The sequence below is a fragment of the Metarhizium brunneum genome, chromosome 5 (genome assembly GCF_013426205.1).
Source record: "Metarhizium brunneum chromosome 5, complete sequence".
NCBI classification, from domain to species: domain Eukaryota; kingdom Fungi; phylum Ascomycota; class Sordariomycetes; order Hypocreales; family Clavicipitaceae; genus Metarhizium; species Metarhizium brunneum.
In genome coordinates this window covers 3,847,088-3,865,651 of record NC_089426.1, presented here as the reverse complement: position 1 = coordinate 3,865,651, position 18,564 = coordinate 3,847,088, and the positions used below count along the sequence as shown (strand labels likewise).

The following is an 18,564-nucleotide window of genomic DNA, read 5'->3' as shown; positions in this document are numbered from 1 at the left end:
TGGCCTTGGAATGAAGTACTTGGTGCTTGGTGATTTTTATTTCAATTGGGTTTACTCTGGTTTGCTTTCTTCTCATCGTGGAAAGGACCCCAATCACATATTTTCTGCCTGTTGCAGGAAATTTGTCTGCGACGTTTTTGCCAATGTTCTTGTCTATTACGTGGAAAGAAAAAGGAGTTGTTGCAAGAACTGTCGGGACATGAGGAGTGTGGCGGCGGATGTAAGCGACACGGGAGCGTGAAAGCTGTCTTTAGCAGGTTCGGGTTCGGACAAAGACCCCAACCGCATCTAGGGAAAATGCCAAATCTTTAATGATGTAAACAGTATTCTCCAATACCTGCCAGTGCTCTTTGCCCCTGGCTTTGTTTTCAAGCACCGGTACAGATCGAGAAATTTGAGTCGCCGACATTTGGAATCCAGCCGGCCAAGGCAGTTGTCCGAACGTGTTGCTTGACATGTCGCCTATCCGCTAACAACTCTCCGTTCTTGACGTCTTGGTAGGTCTTGGAGCTCAGAAGCTGCCTTATACCACCGTAGCCATTCAAACTGTTGGATACCTCTCTGGCTGCTAACCACAATTGTCTCCTAGACATCTTACTGGCGCCCTTGACATCGAAAGGCTTCCTCCCTTGAAGAACACCACCCAATATCGTCTCTTCCACACCTGTGGCAGACCACGCAGCCGAAATGTTACTTGGCGCAATGTTTTCAGACCTTTCTCTTATTGTCTTCCTCGAAAGCTCAAACTCTTCATCAGTAGTCTCGACGGTGAACGGACGGAACTGGTAGCCCCCGGGCCAAGATACATTCATCAAATTGTTCACACGTTCCGAAAATGCCCTTTGACAGCCTGTAGCTGAGTACTGAGACCCCGGAAGCACCAGCGTGTCAATGTAAGCGCTGGAAGTATCGACAAAGAGAGATGTCAGTGATGAGAGGAGCGATGTGCATTGTTTGAGTGTGATTTTGTCGGAACAGGACTTGGACAAGGTTGGAGGAGCGTCGCCGCGCGCGGGCTTGCGTCGAACAACACCCAGTTGGGAGAAATAGGCTCGACCTGGAAGCGATGCCGCAGTTGCACCTGATTCTGTTGTCGCGGGTGACGGCGGGATATCCCACGGCGATGCGTCGTCTTGAGCTGCCATTATCAACTCCATGCTTGCATCTCCACCTGGTGAAGCAATTAGACCCTTATGTAAGATTTGACCACGATACGGAGAGCATACAGGGTGCTTCAGAGCAGTACATGTGAAGCTTCAAACCGTCTCTGATGCGGAACGGTTTAGGCTCATGCGAGCCGCAGGCTTGCAGAATGGAAGCAGACTTCCCCTGCTGTAAAGTTTTGCACTCGTCTATCAGAAATCGGTTGAAAGCCCTGATAGCGAGGACCTCGGCATGCCAATCGTGAATCGCATTGCCATCTGCTTCATGAAGTTTGGACGCCGGAAGACACTTCATGCCTGTGCTAAGTGGTAAAGTTCTTTAGTGATTTACGGTTTTCAGTTGCACGCCCATCTGAAAGGTACTTACGCCAAAGCTAAACAGGTCCATTTCCCATCTTTTTCGGCGACAATGCCACTCAGCGGAACCCATTCGTGCAATCCATTATTTCGGACTGTAGGCTTTCGCTTTGCTGGTAGCTTTTGGAACTGCGATATGACGGTTCGCGCGATGACATTCGCTCGTGAGGTCGTTGGCATTTAAGAGCAAATAGTGGCTCATCTCATAGAGCCTACAATCTCAAACTACAAAAGAAGAAATTGAAGCTGAATATCCTCGTAAATTCTCAAGATATATGAGTTTCATTTCACAAGGTCCATGAAGCGACAAGGCCTTGAGACACTTTTGGCGGATTGGAGCCCTATTTGCCAATTGACCCAAACTGGGAAGCCAAATCCCCACAACTCCCTCCCATCAACGTCGCTTGCCAGGTATACACGTGACCCATCATGTGCCGCACAGTCACCCGATTTTAGCGCCTCGTCTGCCCTAGACCGATTAGTCATTATGGCACACACCTCCAATTCGAGAAATTGCCCGTATCACGCTGCTCAACTTTTGCCAACCCGCCAAATCTACGGTCCTCGACACATACACCTTGTCGCTATAAACCCACAACCGCGACAAGATGCGTACCTACGACGATACCTTCTCGGGCCAGAGAATTTACCCTGGCAAGGTACGACTATTTTTGATCCCATTTTCCCTTTCGAGTACTCCCGTCGTCATGGTTGTGTTTCCGGTCGCAAATGGGTTCCTTGACGGGCGAAAATCGATATAAAAGAGGGAAGAGGCAGTACAAGATGGATGTACGACGGATATATACTGTTTGGACAAACGGAATTCTTTTTATCGCGGACCGGAAGACATCATGACGAGGGGGAGTAGGGTACAATTCGGCAGACAGGTTTTGCTAACATGCCGTCTGATAGGGTAAAATCTACGTCCGTGGCGACAGCAAGGTGTTCCGATTCCAGAATGGCAAGTCGGAGTCACTGTTCCTGCAGCGAAAGAACCCTCGCCGCATCGCCTGGACTGTTCTGTACCGCCGACAGCACCGCAAGGGTATCTCTGAGGTACGATCCGACTACATCAACCGGCATACATGTTCCGAGACAGAACCGAGATGACGTTGCTGTTCTTGAGTCTGGGGCTATCTGCACATGAAAGGGGCATCAGCCAACCCAGGAGACGGCAACGGAGGCTCGGTTTCTTCGTCTGACGGGATATATGCCGGGATCTTGGCGGCACAGTTGAACCATTTGCTAATGCTAATGCCTTGTACAGGAAGTTGCCAAGAAGCGTACCCGCCGAACCGTCAAGGCCCAGCGTGCCATCGTCGGTGCCTCCCTCGATGTGATCAAGGAGCGACGCTCCATGCGCCCCGAGGCCAGAACTGCCGCCCGTGCCCAGGCTATCAAGGAGAGCAAGGAGAAGAAGAACGCTGCCGCTGCTGCCAAGAAGGCTGAGAAGGCCAAGACCGCTGCCGCCGCTGGCAAGGGCCAGACCCAGCGAAACGTCAGCAAGCAGGGTGCCAAGGGTGCACCAGTCAAGGTTGCCGCCCGAACTCGCTAAGCTAAGATATTGAAATTTGTCTTGGGGGGTTTGGTGCAAAAAGCGGTATGAATTAAAGAGAAAACGGGAAGAGTGGTGGAGTATGTGGTTCTTGTGTCCTTTCCGGCCGGTTCTTCTACAAATTCTCGGGTGCATGGAATGCCATAGGGTGCATTGGTAGTTGAGCAAATGACATACCTGTGCAATGATTCAAAGTCAAAACACTAGCTTCTCGTTCAATGTTGCATGCTTTGTGGTTCCTGGTGACTCGGTAATAGGTATAGGGTGCAATGACGAACGGCTATTTGGCACGAGGGGCATTTTGTCTGTACGGCTGCTAGTCCTGCGCGGCAGGGGACACAGCTGGTCCAGGATGAAGTCAAAACACAGCCCAATGGCGACTCCAGAATATTCCACATGAATCGAGGTTATTGTCACGAAATGCAACCCGAATATTTCAATATTTTGAAGTTCATCAGTTCCTCATTTCTAATCTTTAATCTAGTCTATTCTATCTGCAGCTGCTGAACACGCGGCAGCCTAGTCCCGATCTATCGTAGTATTGAGTCTAATTTACAGGGCGGCCAAAACACCCTCAGCGCCAGTCTTCTCAATGCCACTTGTCTCCTTCTCAGCATAGATGACCTTTCCTTGATCAATAACAATGGCGTAGCGAGAGGTGCGTTCGCCATCGTTCCAGCCAATGGACTTGCTAAAGCCAGGGTCCGAGACACAGAGGATAAAGTCGTCCTTGATGTTGTGAGCCTTGCCCCATGCAGACATAACATAGGCGTCGTTGTAGGCAATCATGATGACCTGGGCGACACCCTTGGCCTTGAGAGCGTCGCGGTTGGCAATGTATGAGGGGAGGTGGGCAGACGAGCAGACGGGGGTGAAGGCGCCGGGGACGGAGACGAGCACGACCTTCTTCTTCTTGAATTCTAAGGACAGACACCTGTTAGCAATTGACTCTTGATGAAGAGCTCATGGAGCTCGCTGCGGGAAGCATACCAGCACTGGCATCAAAGGGTCCAGGAATGCCACATGTGTTGATGTCGTCGCCAGATGGCTCGATGTAAGAGAACTTTACACCCTCAGGGAAAGAATCGCCGACCTTGAGTCCAGACATGATGACGGTAATGGAGGGTGGAAGGTTTTGTTTTGACGTGTTTGAGCGACGGTGTGTATGAAATTGAGCAGCATGAGACGAAAGCAAGAACGGCAGAGGGTTATTATATAATTGTCTATTGCCCCTCGGAGGGGCTGCGGTTTACGATTGAAGGGACCACAAACACGCCAACAGCCTTAACAAATGCATTAGCATTAGTCAGGGCAACAGGGCTCCAGACCCATAACAAAGGCCTCCGAAAAACACATTATATTCGACTGCCCAAGTGGCACTTGGAACAGCTCAAGCTCCAATTAGCAAGAGGGGCCCAAAAATACGCAATGGTGTCTGGGAGAATTATTTGGAATTGCATGGTGGAGGCAGAGGGGCAGCTCAACGTGAGGAACGAGCCAGGGAGGGGCGGGGTTCCTTCCCACGTCACTGAGCTTCAGCTGGCGGTTGCCGACGGAGTCCTGTACTTCTGCCGGCAGGAGCGGACTGAGCCGCCGCGGATTTACTCAACGTAAGGCTCCGTATCCGTCGTAGAGGAAACTCTTAAATATGCCTCCTCCAATTGTTACCACCAACATGTTTCACCGTCATTTATTTCTTGTCCTTTGCTGCCGAGACGAGCATCCGAAATCGGCGACTGCAGACGAGGCTACGGTTGGTCGAAGATCAACATCAGTCAGTCCTCACTTATCAAGGAACCCGGATGGCCGGCTATCATCCCTTGTACTCACCTTGATGCAGTCAAATGGCGAAGCCCACGGTCTGGTTTCTTCAGACACCGCGGGCTTAGGAACAGTGTCGTCTCGGGGGCGGAGACTTGGGTAGATGTTGATGGCGACCATCTTGGACAACTAGCACGGATAATAGGCTCCCGAAATCTGGTGATTTTTCCATGACGAGCCTATCCGTACCTAGGTGAGTACTGGGTCTTTTGCTGGGGCCGTCTCGGTCTACGATGATGGAGCTTGCGGAACTCGGGCGGCGAAGCATTGTTTCGTGGGTCATTGCTGCGGGATCGGCCACCAAGCATTTTAGCATATTGTGCGAGCACTTGAGAGGCGGCGCCGTTCCCATCGACTCCTTGGGTGGGTGACCTATGAGGCTATGACGTCCATGATCCCCATTCAGGCCAGAATATTCTCAAGGACGAGGGAATTGTTCCCAGCACGACCTGTCAAGGAGATGGTCGCGGGAAGTTCTTCCACATTGAGTTGGTAAGTATTTTCTCGTTATCGCTGCCCTAGTGAATCACGGTTTGTGTCTTGCCGGCAGACGAGGCGAAAATGGTGAGGGCAGCTACGGAGTACTCATAGCACAACCGTCGCCATATTCACTTAGGAATGACTGTTCCGCTACGTCCCGAGAATGCCTTCATCACGTCACATTTGCGAATTTCATACAAATTGATCCGGTGAGAATATACCTCCTATCAGGACAAGCTGGACATGAGCTAAGTGGCGGTCATACACTGCAGCATGTAATAGTCTGCGGTGTGATGTGCGGATACCTTGTTACGTCAGATGCTTTTTGCCTTACATGTCTATGTTTATGCATACCTCTGTAGTAGAACTTCGCCTTTGACTGGTACACGAGATTGTCAGTCATTGGATGTTAGTTGGAAAGAATCAGCTCACTCAGAGTTACGGACCATGCATCGATAATGTGTGGACTTCGGAGGCCGAGCCGGTCGCCGATGGTGAGGTATAATTATTTTTTGCTCATACACCAGGATGTGTCTATGACACTCTTGTTGCTAGTTCGCTAGGCCAGTCCATCGATTCACGCACGATAAGCCCTCGTGGCCCTTTATCACGGATCATGTCAAGGTACTGCGGCCCCATGTGTTATGTGATTTACCAGGAATCTGATCACACGCGGACTGCGCTGGGTTGTTCCACGCAAACTGTTGCTTTGTGCATATGTATACATTGAATTCAACAAATCAAATCTGTGACACTATAGTAAACATACATGCGATGAAAACACCAGCAGTATAAGATGTGTAATGCCGATGGCCGCTTTCGTAGGACTTGAACCAGCCTGATGGGCCTCTCAATGTTTTTATAGAAGTCGCGTCAGTCCGCCTTGTTCCCAAGGCCAGCTCGAACGAAACGGCCATCAGCGTCACATTTAAGAAACAGTATTCACACTGTAGCCTAGAACACGATACAGTCACGAGGAAGAGTGAAGATCACTTGACAAGGAACGCCTTAGCTTTGCGTAATTGTTCTTTTTACTCGTAAGCCTCACATGGCCGGCTATATTCTCCAGGGTTTATCATGGGCCCCAGAAGGAAGAAATTCGTCAAATCCGAGACTCCAGTTCCACATGCCAAACAAAAGTTTTATTTTCTTATTTCCCGTCGTCTCACCCCCTTTCCCACATGTCATCCAAGTACACTACCTAGGGTATATGGCACCATGTATCAAGAGACACTTAGTGGGACTGAGTGTAAGCACGGCGGCGGTCACGCTCCTCAGCAATGGTGAGCTTGACACCCTTGCCCTTGGGCAGGGAGATCCAGGGCTTATCCTGGCCAATGACGAAAACGTTGCTCTCACGGGTGGCAAAGCTGTTGTCAATGGCGTCCTTGATGTGGACAATGTTGAAGCCACCGTCGTGACGCTCACGGTGGGTGATGACACCAACACGGCCCATGTTACGACCACCAGTGACCATGGCAACGGCGCCAGTGTCGAACTTGATGAAGTCGGTGATCTTGCCGGTGGCGAGGTCAATCTTGACGGTGTCGTTGACCTTGATCAGAGGGTCAGGGTAACGGATGCTAAATTTACGCAAAAAGAGATTTACAGTTAGCCAACCTGGGGTTCTCCGAGGGGGGTACATTACAGCCGTTGAAACAAGCCATGTCTCGTCTCTTCTCGAAGCTCTTCATTCTTTCCGGTCCACGTTTCCTAGTCCCAAAATCGTACACCAACACATTATATGGCAATATAATCAATCGACATGGTAGGAGACGGGGGTGGAAAGTTTGTGGACTTCGAGAAAGACACGAAGAGTCCTCGAAAGAAGAAGAATCGACCAAAGCTTGATCCAACGACTGAATGATGTCTAACAGAACAGGGTTTGGTTCTTTCAAAGCCAAAACACTCACGTTCTCGCATCGTGCGTAACCAAGAATGGGATTCCGCCACGGCCAAGCTGCACGCGCTTGACCTTGCCGAGCTTGTACTCGGCCTCCTCGGCCTGGATTCGGTGGACGGTGAAGCGGCCCTTGGTGTCGTAGACGAGGCGGAAGTTCTCGCCAGTCTTCTCGATGCTGATGACGTCCATGAAGCCAGCAGGGTAGGTCATGTCGGTGCGGACCTTGCCGTCAACCTTGACCAGGCGCTGCATGAGGATGGCCTTGGTCTCGCGGTAGTTGAGGGCATACTTGAGGCGGTTGCGGATGAAGACGATCAAGGGCAAGCAGTCGCGGAGCTTGTGAGGACCGGCAGAGGGCTTGGGAGCGTAGGTGCCGGACAATTTGTCCAGCAGCCAGTGCGAGGGGGCGCTGAGGCGCTTCTGGTGCTTCTTGCTGCCGAAATGTTAGTAAACCCGGGCTTCGTCAGGATGTTCATCTCGAATCCGCAGACAAGCAAAAAATGTCAACAATTGGAAACGGTGTGTAAAAAAACACAAACGATCAATTGCTGACTTCTCGTTTTGTTCTGTTGACTGTGTTACTTACATTCCGCGGGCCATTTTGTCGACTACCTGTTGGCGATGGGCGTGATGAGGAAAAAGTCCAAAGTCCAAGTTGAGCCAACGAGTGCGGCGAGTGCAAATATCGGGGCCACAGCTTTCTCTTTTTTTTCCGCAGGCGACGCTAGTGTCAACGCGAGAGGGGGGCTTTGTGCCCTACAATCCCCGCAATTCTGCTACCAGAAGCGAAGATTCAAGAGCAGGTTGCCCATGTGATATATCACGTGACAAACTCGAACTCCCCTTACCCTTCCTTGCCTTGGTGTCTCCGCAACGGGCCTTGGTCGAGCGTCCAGATATCTCCACCTTAGTTGCCATCCTGGGAGATGCGACGCATGCAACGACTCCTCGCCAGGGCTGGCGCCGGCAAGCCATTGAAGAGGCGCACTTCTTGGCCGAAATTCTGGCTGATCCGTCTGTCATGAGTCTAGAACACGAAGCGGGCGTTTTATGCATACGATAACATTAGGCGGCTGCGGAGCCAACGGGTGGTGACAGCAGCAAGAACGCCGAAATAATGTGTCTGTTGTACGAGGGTATCGACGATGATTCCGAGAAACTGAAACAGAATTGAAGAAAAAGATTCAGGTGGGCTATGGAATATCGACTTGCAAGATCCGGTTGAGGCGGCACGATCCATGATGCTGGAGCAGATTGCAGAAATGGGTTGATGACGGGATACGTACTGAGGGTTGCACAACGTGCCCCAGGCATTTCACACTGCGGCGTCGTTCAATGGCGTCGTCGTCACATGAACATACCGAGCTCCAATCCCATATGTAACCTCACCACCTCCTCGCTCGACTCTCACCTGTTTCAATTCTACCAATTTTACAATTGCCGCTCGAATCAACGAACGCATCCACCGTACCATTGTCTGTTGGTGGATTGAACAGAAGCCGTTGCTAAACGCCAGCCCCTTCTCCCGCCCTTGCTTAGCACGAACCCGTCGTCACCTCAATACCAATGCCGCAATCTCCGAGTCCAATAGTCGCCCTCGGGTGGCTCACGGCTTCTTATATTCTGATCAAATTAATACACCTAGTTGGCATCTATATCCTTCCCTCGCGGCTGCATCGGTTTGCTCACGTTGCCCCCAATGGCGACTCACCGTGGGCCTTGGTCACGGGCGCATCAGACGGCATAGGCGCAGCATTTGCACAAGAACTCGCTACCCATGGATTCAACGTGGTGCTGCATGGCAGAAATCCCGGCAAGCTGAACTCTGTCAAGGATGGTTTGCAGAAAAAGCATCCCAGCAGATCTTTCAGGATCCTGGTCGCGGATGCCAGCAAAGTGGCTTGTACCAACTGCATCCCGAGTGAGCAACATGGCCAAAACAGCGAGGCTCTAGACTTTAAAGCTATAGGAGCGGAATTGGAGGGTCTGCATCTCACCGTCCTGATCAACAATGCCGGTGGCATGTCAACCAGTCCCATTTACAGACTGTTGATGGACTCGTCAGAGGAGCGAATCACCAGAAACGTCAGTCTAAACGCCAGCTTCCCACTCCACATGATGCGACAGTTCCTCCCTACTCTCTGCCGCAACGGACCATCTCTCATCATCAACATCAGTTCCTTGGCGGATACTGGATTTCCATTGCTGTCATCCTACGGGTCAAGTAAGCAGTTTCTCATGACTCTAACCCGGTCCGTATCTCTTGAGATGCCCCTTGGCCACGGCCCTGGATCGGATCAGGTTGAATTGCTTGGGGTCAGAGTTGGCAGGGTGACGGGTGTGGCGGCCTACAAAGAGGAGCCTTCGTTATTCACGCCCAGCGCTCAAGATATGGCACGCGCTGCTCTCAGTCGGGCTGGCTATGGGCACGGGTGTGTCATTGGATATTGGTCTCACGCACTGCAAACCGTTGGTTTCACCGTCTTGCCAAAATGGTTGGAGGGCCGGGTGTTGCAGGGTGTTATGAGGAACGAGCGAGCAGTGGAGCTGAGCAAAAAGTCAGATTGATTTAACTCCATACACCATTTCACCAATAATAAAATGAAGCTTGCCATCACTTACGTGACGATTTAGGTAGTATGCAAATTGACATGCATAAATCGTGGCAGGTGCAATCCAACAGAACCAAACCAGATGCCACTGTATCTGCATCTTCCACTTTCGCTAGTCGCACCTTTGAAAACCTAATTAGGAGCGAGATATGGCAAGCCCCGGTTTTTAACCATGACACTTTGGCCGAGTGGTTAAGGCGATGCCCTGCTACAGCCTGAGAACAGGCGTGTTGAATCAGGCATTACATTCGTGTGCGCAGGTTCGAATCCTGCAGGTGTCGTATTTCGTTTTTTGCCGCTTGGATGTTTCGGTATTTTTTGCCTGTGTAGGTGACAAAGTTATTTATTGAGACCTATGTTTTTTTTTGTAGGTGTGAGACAATCGCTGGGGTAATTAATAGACGAGCCAAGTCTGGTACACTTGGCACGCTGATTTACCCCTATTTGATCACTCCAAAGAGGTCAAGCACCGTACATCTGGAGATGGTACTGGGACGGTTGACATGCATTACGTATGCAAGGTCTCGGCGCACTCCCGGCGGCTCCGCACGGAATACCACGGACTTCAATGCCGCGGACATTGATCCTGGTTCTTTCGATGTTGTGCTGGTTCTCCTTGCTCGCTTTGTTAGTTGCACGCGTGACATCTGTAGGTGAGTAATAGCACTAGACCGGCGTGACAAGGATAGGTAACTGGGCTCAGAACGTGTGTTTAAACATCATCAATTCAATAATCGACCTAAAGATATCAAAGGTCCTTGGATTTCTGGGAGGCGGTGAGGGGCTGGAAGTCTATAAATACAAGAAGTAGATGAGGGCTGCTGCCTGAGGCAGTCCTTGCTTATTGTCGCACAGGACATAGGGGGTACCAACACATCAATACGGAGTATATGTGGCGTGGTCACGCCCATTTTTTGGTGCGACACTTATAGTCCGGCTCCGGTCACTCGTGATACCTTTCTTTGTTGTTGTGTAACCTTTGCGGTCCGATACCTTTGTTCAGGGCCCTTGGCCGTGTGACAACCGGATATCTTACGCGCCAGAGATTATTCGAGGCATCACCTAACACGGCATGTTTTCCCCCGTCCCTTTACATGTGCGAAGATGCGTTGGCTACACTTTTCCGGAATACCTGGCAACTAGTACTCCGTACGTAGGCCTGGTACGTCTCAAGCAACAGAAGTTTGGGACACCCAACTCAACGCACTTTTGCGGATTTAAAGGGCTGTTGTGAGGAGGTCCTGCCGATCAAGCACCTCTCGAATGTCAGTCCTTCTTTTGGGAAGGTTACATGTAGCTGTATGAGGACTATTTCTAATAAAGTCGACTCTGTAGTATGCAGCAAGTGAGTTTGACAGCATGTATGTATTTGACCCTTGTTCCCCCTGTTATGGGTTTAATGAATGCCTTTGCCAACACAATGGCATAGCAGGATTTGCAGGTCAAAGTTCCACCGCTCGTTTATCTTTTACACACAGCTGTATTGTAAATAGAGGTAAAAGGGCGCTGGCCTAATTGGCACGTTACTCAGCAGGCAGGTTTTCCTAATGCGGGCCTGAGCTGCTGCCCAAAGGATTGACCGCTTATAACATCCCTTGTGTAACAAACACCATTAGACAGAAACCGGTGGAACCTGAACATGGAGGCTGTTGCACAAAAAAATGGGCGTGGCCACGCCACATGTAATTGTCTGTTAGTACCCCCTACATCCTGCGACAGAGACCACTGTAGCCTTTCAGAGGCAATGGCAAGCCACACTTTGAATCTTCCAGCCCGGACGTAAGTGGGTCGACGGCCAGCCAACCAGCGCTGTACACGGCCGTTGACGTGGTGGCGTACCCGGGCCACCAGATCTCGGCCGACACGATTCTCCACTTCGGCCCGCCGGCAGCGACAGGACAGAGCATGTCGAGGTCTACATCGGGATCACTAATCAACCCGACTTTTGTGAGTGTTTCCGACAATAGTTACAATTACAGCCGGTAGCGGTACATGTCACTGTCAAGTCATCACCCCGACGCGGCAGCGCTAGTTTGCGGGGACCCGCGACTTTAGAATTCCTGTCGCAGGATATAGGGGGTATCAACAGACAATTACTTGTGGCGTGGCCACGCCCATTTTTTCGCAATAATTCCGCATACAGCCTCGGATCCCCACAGCGCCAGGCCGAGGAACCAGGCAATGGTTATTCTGTGCAAGAATAACGTGGAGGAGTATTTATATCCATCAATGTGCCGTGTAAATTCCATTTACTTCTTCACCCGCGCAGACAGCAGAACTCTTTATATCTTGTGCGCGAACCATCAAAATGGGAGAAAACGGCTACACCCATTTCAGAGTCACCGTTCCCGAGCCATGGGTGGCTCATGTTGAAATCAATCGACCTGACAAATTAAACGCACTTTCCCAAGAGCAAGTAGACGGCTACAACCTACAATGCCCCTCATCACATCTGTGCTAATATATTTTAGGGTATGGCTGGAACTGCGATCTGTATTTGATCGTCTCTCTGTAGACCCTTCTGTTCGCGCGGTGGTATTTTCAGGATCCGGCGAAAAAGCATTTTCCGTCGGCATAGATCTTAAATGGGTTGCCAAGGAAGGTTCACCCTTCGTTCCGCGGCCAGAGGAGTACGCGGACCCCGCCAGACGAGCAGCTGCCCTTCGACGGTTCGGAATCGAGTTTCAGGATTGTATCACGAGTATTGAGAAGTGTGAGAAACGTACGCATCCTTTTCCTGCAATACCTAGTATCCGGTCGCTTTTACCAGTTGAGAAAAAAGCGCTCAACTGTAGGATTTCGCTAACAGGATACAATCCATCCAGCTGTCATCTGTGTGCTGCATGGCTTTGCGCTCGGAGTGACAGCCGACATCTGCTCGGCTGCCGATATTCGCATATGCTCCAAAGACACGGTCTTCTGCGTGAAAGAGGTCGACCTCGGCATCGCCTCTGATATTGGGATTCTGGCGCGTCTACCCAAGGTCGTAGGCTCGTATACCTGGGTCAAGGAAGTAGCCATGACGGGCAGGAATTTCGGCGCGGATGAGGCCTACCGTGTTGGATTTGTGGGCAGCGTCCTCCCGACAAAGCAAGATGCTCTTGTGGAAGCATTCAGGGTCGCGAGAAGCCTGGGCGGAAAGAGCCCGGTGGCCGTGCAGGCGGTCAAACATTTCCTGGATTACAGTCGAGGTCGCACTGTTGCAGAAGGTACGTATCAGGCCTGCTTCCGGTGCTTCCGTTTATAGAAAAGAGCGCTGATGTGAAATAATTTGATTAGGGCTTCAGTACCAGCTGGCTTATAATACGGCAGTGGTTCAAACAAAGGACGTTCCTGACGCTATCAAGGCGTTAATGTCGAAGAAGGCACCGACATTCGAGAAGCTCTAGTAAGAAAATGATGATTGTATACTAGCGTCGCGCAATGCAAATTTAGTACAATGTCTATAAGTACACAAATTTATTTATGCACAAAACGTTGTATTCTCAATTAAACCATGGCTTAACTATACGTACTAGTTGCCAGCGATGGAAGTACTAAACCTCCGGTTTACCCATCAAAGACAATGCGGCAAATTTGTATTAAATCACAAATGCTCTGCACCTTTGCACATTTAATAGGATTAATACAGCTAATTATTAAAGTGCAACTTTCAATCAAGACACTTCAGCTAAGTGGTCAGGGCAATACTTTGCCAGTGCTTTATATCAAGTATTATATTAGGTACAACTTATTCCCAACGGACTACTACCACATTATCTGGCTGTAGCCTCATCGTCAACGACGAGTACCTGGCGGCGGGGATTCCGTCCAGGGAGCAAGCAAGGCGCGGGAGAAAGGCTGAAAATGTCAGAGGAGCGTCTGCATAAACGCATGCACGGTGCATGTCTCTACTTGTTTTGCTGCGCCGCAGAAGACGGGGGCCTGATTAGAAAAGAGGTTCAAAGGAGGGAAATAAACACCGGCCAGATTGAAAATCGTGCCACGACCTGCGACGACATCTGACCACCATAGTATAAGTGCACGAATCTAAACGTACGTACGTACCCATCAATGATGGCAAGTCTTGCAAAGAAAGGAGGAACTGTATATTCCAAACGGCCATTATACACCTCACACGCTTGTCATGCGAGTCTGAAAAGCCAATGCTTGCACCAAGTCGCTCTGACCATGATTACATATACTCACCCCTTCGGCCTTCTCATCATTCATATACCATTGTCTTCCCGTTCCCAAACGCCATGTCCTCCCCCATCCCTTGCCTACCTAAGCACCATACCAATCAAATACAATCATCCAGCAGCCATCAGCCTCTTCTGAATCTTCAAACATCGCGCAAAGTCCACCTTCCTCCCCTCCTTGGGCATGTACTCTCCGCTCGCGATACACAGCACCCTCATCTTGGGATCGTACCGCAACCCAGTGAGCAGCTTGGGCGTGATCAGAAAATACTGGCTCGTGTGTTCGCGGCACGCAATCTCCACCATGCGCTCGTGAACCATGCGTTCGTTGCGAGGATCCATGCCCTGGTTGATCTCGTCCACCACGCGAAACGGCGATTGCGCCAGAGACTGGAGCGCCATGAGATAGAAAATCGTCGACACGGCTCGTTCGCCGCCGGATTGGCGATGTGCCGTCAGTTGCTGCAGCGCTTCGTTTTCCCTGCCAAACCTGATTAGGTGCTCTGTCCGCTCTCAACAGTCGACCGGCTAGGGCCGTGGCTACTTACCGAAACTTGACCATGATGTCGAGAGCCCACTGTGAAAAGTCCTCTTCCTTGTGCACGCGCACCTCGCCCGCGCAGCTGATCTGCTCAAAGTTGTACGCAAAGGCGTCGTTGATTTGGGACACGAGCTCTTCCAGCTTGGGCTCCCATTTGCTCATTACCCGCGCAAGCTGCCTGTTCAGTGTCTCGAGCTTCTCGTTGGCCCCCTCCATCTTGTGCTTCAGTCGGGTGATTTCCTCCGCGCGACGTTCAAACTCTCGAATCACATTCGGGTTGGCGGCGTGGATGAGCTCAAGCTTGGCTTCCTCGGCTGCCATTTCCAGCTCAACTTCATGAGGTGACTTGCCTTCAGCGAGTTGCGTATACAAGTCGCGTCTGTCCGGATCCCTGGAGATGAGTTCCCTAACATCTTCGCCCAGTCGGCGCCCAATTTCCTTGGTGCGATTTGTCTCCTCTGTAGCTACCTGTACGTTCCGCCTCTCCTCCTCCAGCTGGGCCATGATACTAGCATTGCGCTCCTTGAGGCCCTCAACATCGGAATTCGCTTCGATGAGCCAGATTTTTGCCTCGATTAGAGCCAGGTGTGCTTCGCGGATCTTGTCGGTGAGCTTCTTGTGTTTTATAACGAGCTTTGCGCGTTCAAGAACCGCCTTGTCCCATTCATACTGAATCTCCTGCATGTTCTTTCTAGCGTCTCTCATGGCTTCCTCGTGCATGGCTTTTTGCCGCTCTTCTGATTCTTCTCAGGCTGTTAGGTTTTATTTTGTACCAGGGTAGTTCATTCGTAGCATACCTATCTTCACGGGTAGGCTCTGCCACTTTTGGAACTCTTTTTGCAACGCGCTCTTCTCATTCCGTAATGCGGTCTGTGTGACGAGTCAGTTGGCAGTTCTGCAAGACAAGAATTCAATGTAAAACACCCACAATCTTCTCAGAAATCTCTTTCTTCTGCTCCTCAATGGTGTCGAGTTTCTGTTGGAGCCTGTCATGCTCTTCTTTGAGTGCACCTTTCTCGCCTTGTAATTCCGTTAGTCGTCGCTCCATTTCCCTCTTCTCTTGCATGTCTACCGGCTGCGACGTCCAAAATCGTCCCTTCTGAATGTTCTTAGTAATCGTCGTCATGGCCTGGGGACCGTATTCTCTGCGACGGCGGATCGTGAATGATTGTCTTCCAGCTGCCCATTGGTTGATTTTGCCATTGTTGATGAGCCTGTCGTAAGCTTGCTCATTGTGGTCATTGAGAGAAACCCCCGACATGTGTAGTCGCTTCTCCGAGCAAAGCATCGCCAACACGGGCTCCGGTCCATCTAGATAGTCAATGGCAAATCCATCTAATCCAAGCTCGGCCATTTGAGCACGATCAACAGGAGCTTTGAATGCAGATAGAGGGTTTGAACAGGTTCGAACCACAACCGACAAACTCATTACTCGATACAGCTGGTCAGTAAGCTTCTTGTAGTCATTTTTTGTCTGCGCGGTAAAGCATAGTAGGTCGTCCATTTGGAGGAGAGCCTGTACTTGGTCCGCGTACCGCTCATCCTTCATGGAACAGCTGATCATTGGAGGCCCGAATACCTCCTTCTCAAATTCATTTTGGTGTTCCTTTATCCATTCCCAGCCATTTGAGGCTTCGGGGAACTGCTTGCGCATAAGGGACATTTGCTGACCCTGCTGAGTATCGAAAGCATCGATATCCGTCTTGATTTTGCGAATGTCGACGTTCATAGGCCTTACCCGCTCTTTGGTCGCATCTCTGTCTGCTGACACCTGGCGTTGCTCTCCCTCCATCTCTCTCAAGTTGTGTTCCTCGGCACGGATTTTCTGGTTCCAATCAGCAGCGTTGAAGTCGGTTGGCCTGTTCTTGAGATCCGCCTGAAACGCTGTGATTTTCGACCTTGAAGCGGCCAGGTCCTTTTTTTTCGATTCGAACCCTTTCCGCTCAGCCTCTAGCCTGTTGTTCATTTCTTTGACCAATTCCGCCGCGCCGTGGATGTCGCGGGCAGCACTCTGTACAGCATTCTCGGCATCTTTGAGGGCCCTCTCCTTGGCTGGTACTACAGCCCGTACTTGCTGAGCATATTCTTGTTTCATATTGACAGCCTCAAGGGATGGTCCGCTTTCGGACTCTAGCCGCTGCAAGGTTCGTTCTGCCTCCTTCTTCCGGTCTCTAGCTTTGCTGTGGTTTTCTCGTGCTTCTGAGTAGTTGGCGAAGACCAAGGCTGACTGCAGGTTCTCGACTTTTTCTTGGATTTCTTCTCTTTCGCGGATTCTATCCACATCTGCTTGAAGACCTTGCTGGCGATTCTCCAAGATTCTCAGTGCATCGACATCAGAGTGGACGGCGTCGGCCAACCCCTTCTTTTCCTTGTGCATTTCTTGCAGCTGGCTCTGCCACAGGAGCATTTCTTCCGGAGCTGCAGCACGAAGAGTCTCGTGGAGAAGGTCAATGGGCGTACAGGCGGCGAATTCAACGACGCGGTCCTGGGGCAGGAACTGGCACAAATTGTCGACCTGGATCTTCATTGACTTCATCAGCTCCTGTATTTTCTTATGGCTCGTTTCTTTTCCGTTCAACCACCACTTTTGGCTGTTTTGTTCGCGTCGGATCTGCACTTTGATGACGTAGTTGCTGCGGTCCCTGGGCTTCTTCTGCAGTTCGATCTCGATGGTTGCTATGTCCTTTCCGTGCTTGACAAACTCCTTGACGGATCCTGCGCGTCCCAGGTGTTTCGGACTATAGCCCAGACCAAGACAAATGGCGCAAACGAGCGAGCTCTTGCCAGTACCGTTGGGGCCGATGACCATGTTTAGATGTGGTCCCGGAAAGAACTCTGCCTTTTCGTAAGTGACGAAATTTTGAACCGACACACGCACAATGGCACCAGGTTGAAAATCCTGCATGATGTCGCCGTTCGATACGCCATTCACCAGTCCTGCACTCGGGGCCGATGGTCCAGTATCTCCATCCGAGTCTGATTCGGAATCAAGCCGTCGCCGCTTGGACGAATCGGAAGCTTGCGACCCAAAGCCATTCCAGACATCGCCGCTATCCTCTGCGTCTCCTGTATCAGAGCGCCTGCGGCGACGTGACGTAAGGCGCGGCATGGCGCCTCGAGGGGAAGAGATTCTTGCAGTTCGGCCCCGTATGGATGTGCGATGAAGCGCCACTATTCAGGAAACTCATGAAATCGACTTTTGGAGACGCGTGAGCACGCGGTGTTCACCCCCACCAAGTGTTGGCGGGCTTGGAGGGAAAGTGGGGCTGATGGACCCCTGTTTCGCCTGTAAGCACCATTGTAGATACATGTACCTCCCTGGCATCTAAAAGCTCTCTCTTACATCACTTGAGAGGCTGTTAGAATCGGCCAGAATCTTCTCAACTTCGTCTGAGAGAGGCTTCACAACGATGGCAATGGAGCTCTAGCGTCTGAGGTGCAACGTCGGGCGAAAAAGTGTGAGCACTACACGCAGTATTAGAAGGAACACGAGCTTTATGAGGCTAAGGAGGACAAGCACCTTGCCAAGTCACAAAAGCCCTGAAAGAATAATGAAGTTGGCCATAGGATTAATATGCCAGTATGTTATCTGGGGTAGCCCTTGAAATGGACTTTGAAGCCCTGCTCGGAACAAGCGGTAACCCGTAGCCAAATCCAATTCTTTCCACGGCGCGAGAGCTCTCACCTTTTTTTCTTTTTTTTCTTTTTTTCGGTAAGCAAGTGCCCCTGACCGCTACAGAAAAAGGATCACCACGCTCGGTGCCATGAACCGTATTACTACTATATTAAATGACTTATTATTTCCCTCTTGAAATCAAATAAGATCACAAGTATTAAGTTGTATAAAAAAAAATAAGCCAAGGCTGCCAGAAAGCTGCCAAATAAATCTGTATTAGTTTACCCTCTTTCCGGAGACCGTCCCACAGTGGAAGGCAAAAAGAGCTAAGTTGC

General features: G+C 50.7%; 7 protein-coding genes and 1 non-coding gene across 8 annotated transcripts; 3 read left to right on the top strand and 5 right to left on the bottom strand.

Annotated features, from left to right (window-relative positions):
- Positions 1-368: 368 nt before the first annotated feature.
- G6M90_00g092110 (uncharacterized protein) lies at positions 369-1,700 on the bottom strand (the record flags this gene model as incomplete). The annotated part of the gene is made up of 3 exons (XM_014686369.1): positions 369-1,171; positions 1,227-1,465; positions 1,531-1,700. The coding sequence occupies 3 exons, from the start codon at positions 1,698-1,700 to the stop codon at positions 369-371; spliced, it is 1,212 nt and encodes a 403-aa protein (XP_014541855.1).
- Positions 1,701-2,128: 428 nt separating this feature from the next.
- Positions 2,129-3,075, top strand: rpl-24 (60S ribosomal protein eL24; the record flags this gene model as incomplete). The annotated part of the gene is made up of 3 exons (XM_014686368.1): positions 2,129-2,179; positions 2,433-2,576; positions 2,788-3,075. 3 exons carry the CDS (start codon positions 2,129-2,131, stop codon positions 3,073-3,075), a joined length of 483 nt encoding a protein of 160 aa, XP_014541854.1.
- Positions 3,076-3,627: 552 nt separating this feature from the next.
- aspf3 (Peroxiredoxin Asp f3) lies at positions 3,628-4,183 on the bottom strand (the record flags this gene model as incomplete). The annotated part of the gene is made up of 2 exons (XM_014686367.1): positions 3,628-3,995; positions 4,066-4,183. The coding sequence occupies 2 exons, from the start codon at positions 4,181-4,183 to the stop codon at positions 3,628-3,630; spliced, it is 486 nt and encodes a 161-aa protein (XP_014541853.1).
- A 2,427-nt stretch (positions 4,184-6,610) lies between these two features.
- On the bottom strand, positions 6,611-7,879 carry RPS4 (40S ribosomal protein eS4; the record flags this gene model as incomplete). The annotated part of the gene is made up of 3 exons (XM_014686366.1): positions 6,611-6,959; positions 7,290-7,712; positions 7,866-7,879. 3 exons carry the CDS (start codon positions 7,877-7,879, stop codon positions 6,611-6,613), a joined length of 786 nt encoding a protein of 261 aa, XP_014541852.1.
- A 966-nt stretch (positions 7,880-8,845) lies between these two features.
- On the top strand, positions 8,846-9,847 carry KCR2 (Very-long-chain 3-oxoacyl-CoA reductase-like protein; the record flags this gene model as incomplete). The annotated part of the gene is made up of 1 exon (XM_014686365.1): positions 8,846-9,847. One exon carries the CDS (start codon positions 8,846-8,848, stop codon positions 9,845-9,847), a length of 1,002 nt encoding a protein of 333 aa, XP_014541851.1.
- Positions 9,848-10,065: 218 nt separating this feature from the next.
- On the bottom strand, positions 10,066-10,172 carry G6M90_tRNA00000101. Its single transcript has one exon. It is a non-coding gene; the product is annotated as a tRNA-Ser (tRNA).
- Positions 10,173-12,199: 2,027 nt separating this feature from the next.
- Positions 12,200-13,280, top strand: Ech1_1 (Delta(3,5)-Delta(2,4)-dienoyl-CoA isomerase; the record flags this gene model as incomplete). Its single annotated transcript, XM_014686364.2, has 4 exons — positions 12,200-12,303; positions 12,363-12,613; positions 12,717-13,100; positions 13,171-13,280. 4 exons carry the CDS (start codon positions 12,200-12,202, stop codon positions 13,278-13,280), a joined length of 849 nt encoding a protein of 282 aa, XP_014541850.2.
- Positions 13,281-14,183: 903 nt separating this feature from the next.
- smc5 (Structural maintenance of chromosomes protein 5) lies at positions 14,184-17,722 on the bottom strand (the record flags this gene model as incomplete). Its single annotated transcript, XM_014686363.1, has 4 exons — positions 14,184-14,553; positions 14,621-15,356; positions 15,411-15,483; positions 15,542-17,722. The coding sequence occupies 4 exons, from the start codon at positions 17,720-17,722 to the stop codon at positions 14,184-14,186; spliced, it is 3,360 nt and encodes a 1,119-aa protein (XP_014541849.1).
- Positions 17,723-18,564: the final 842 nt, after the last annotated feature.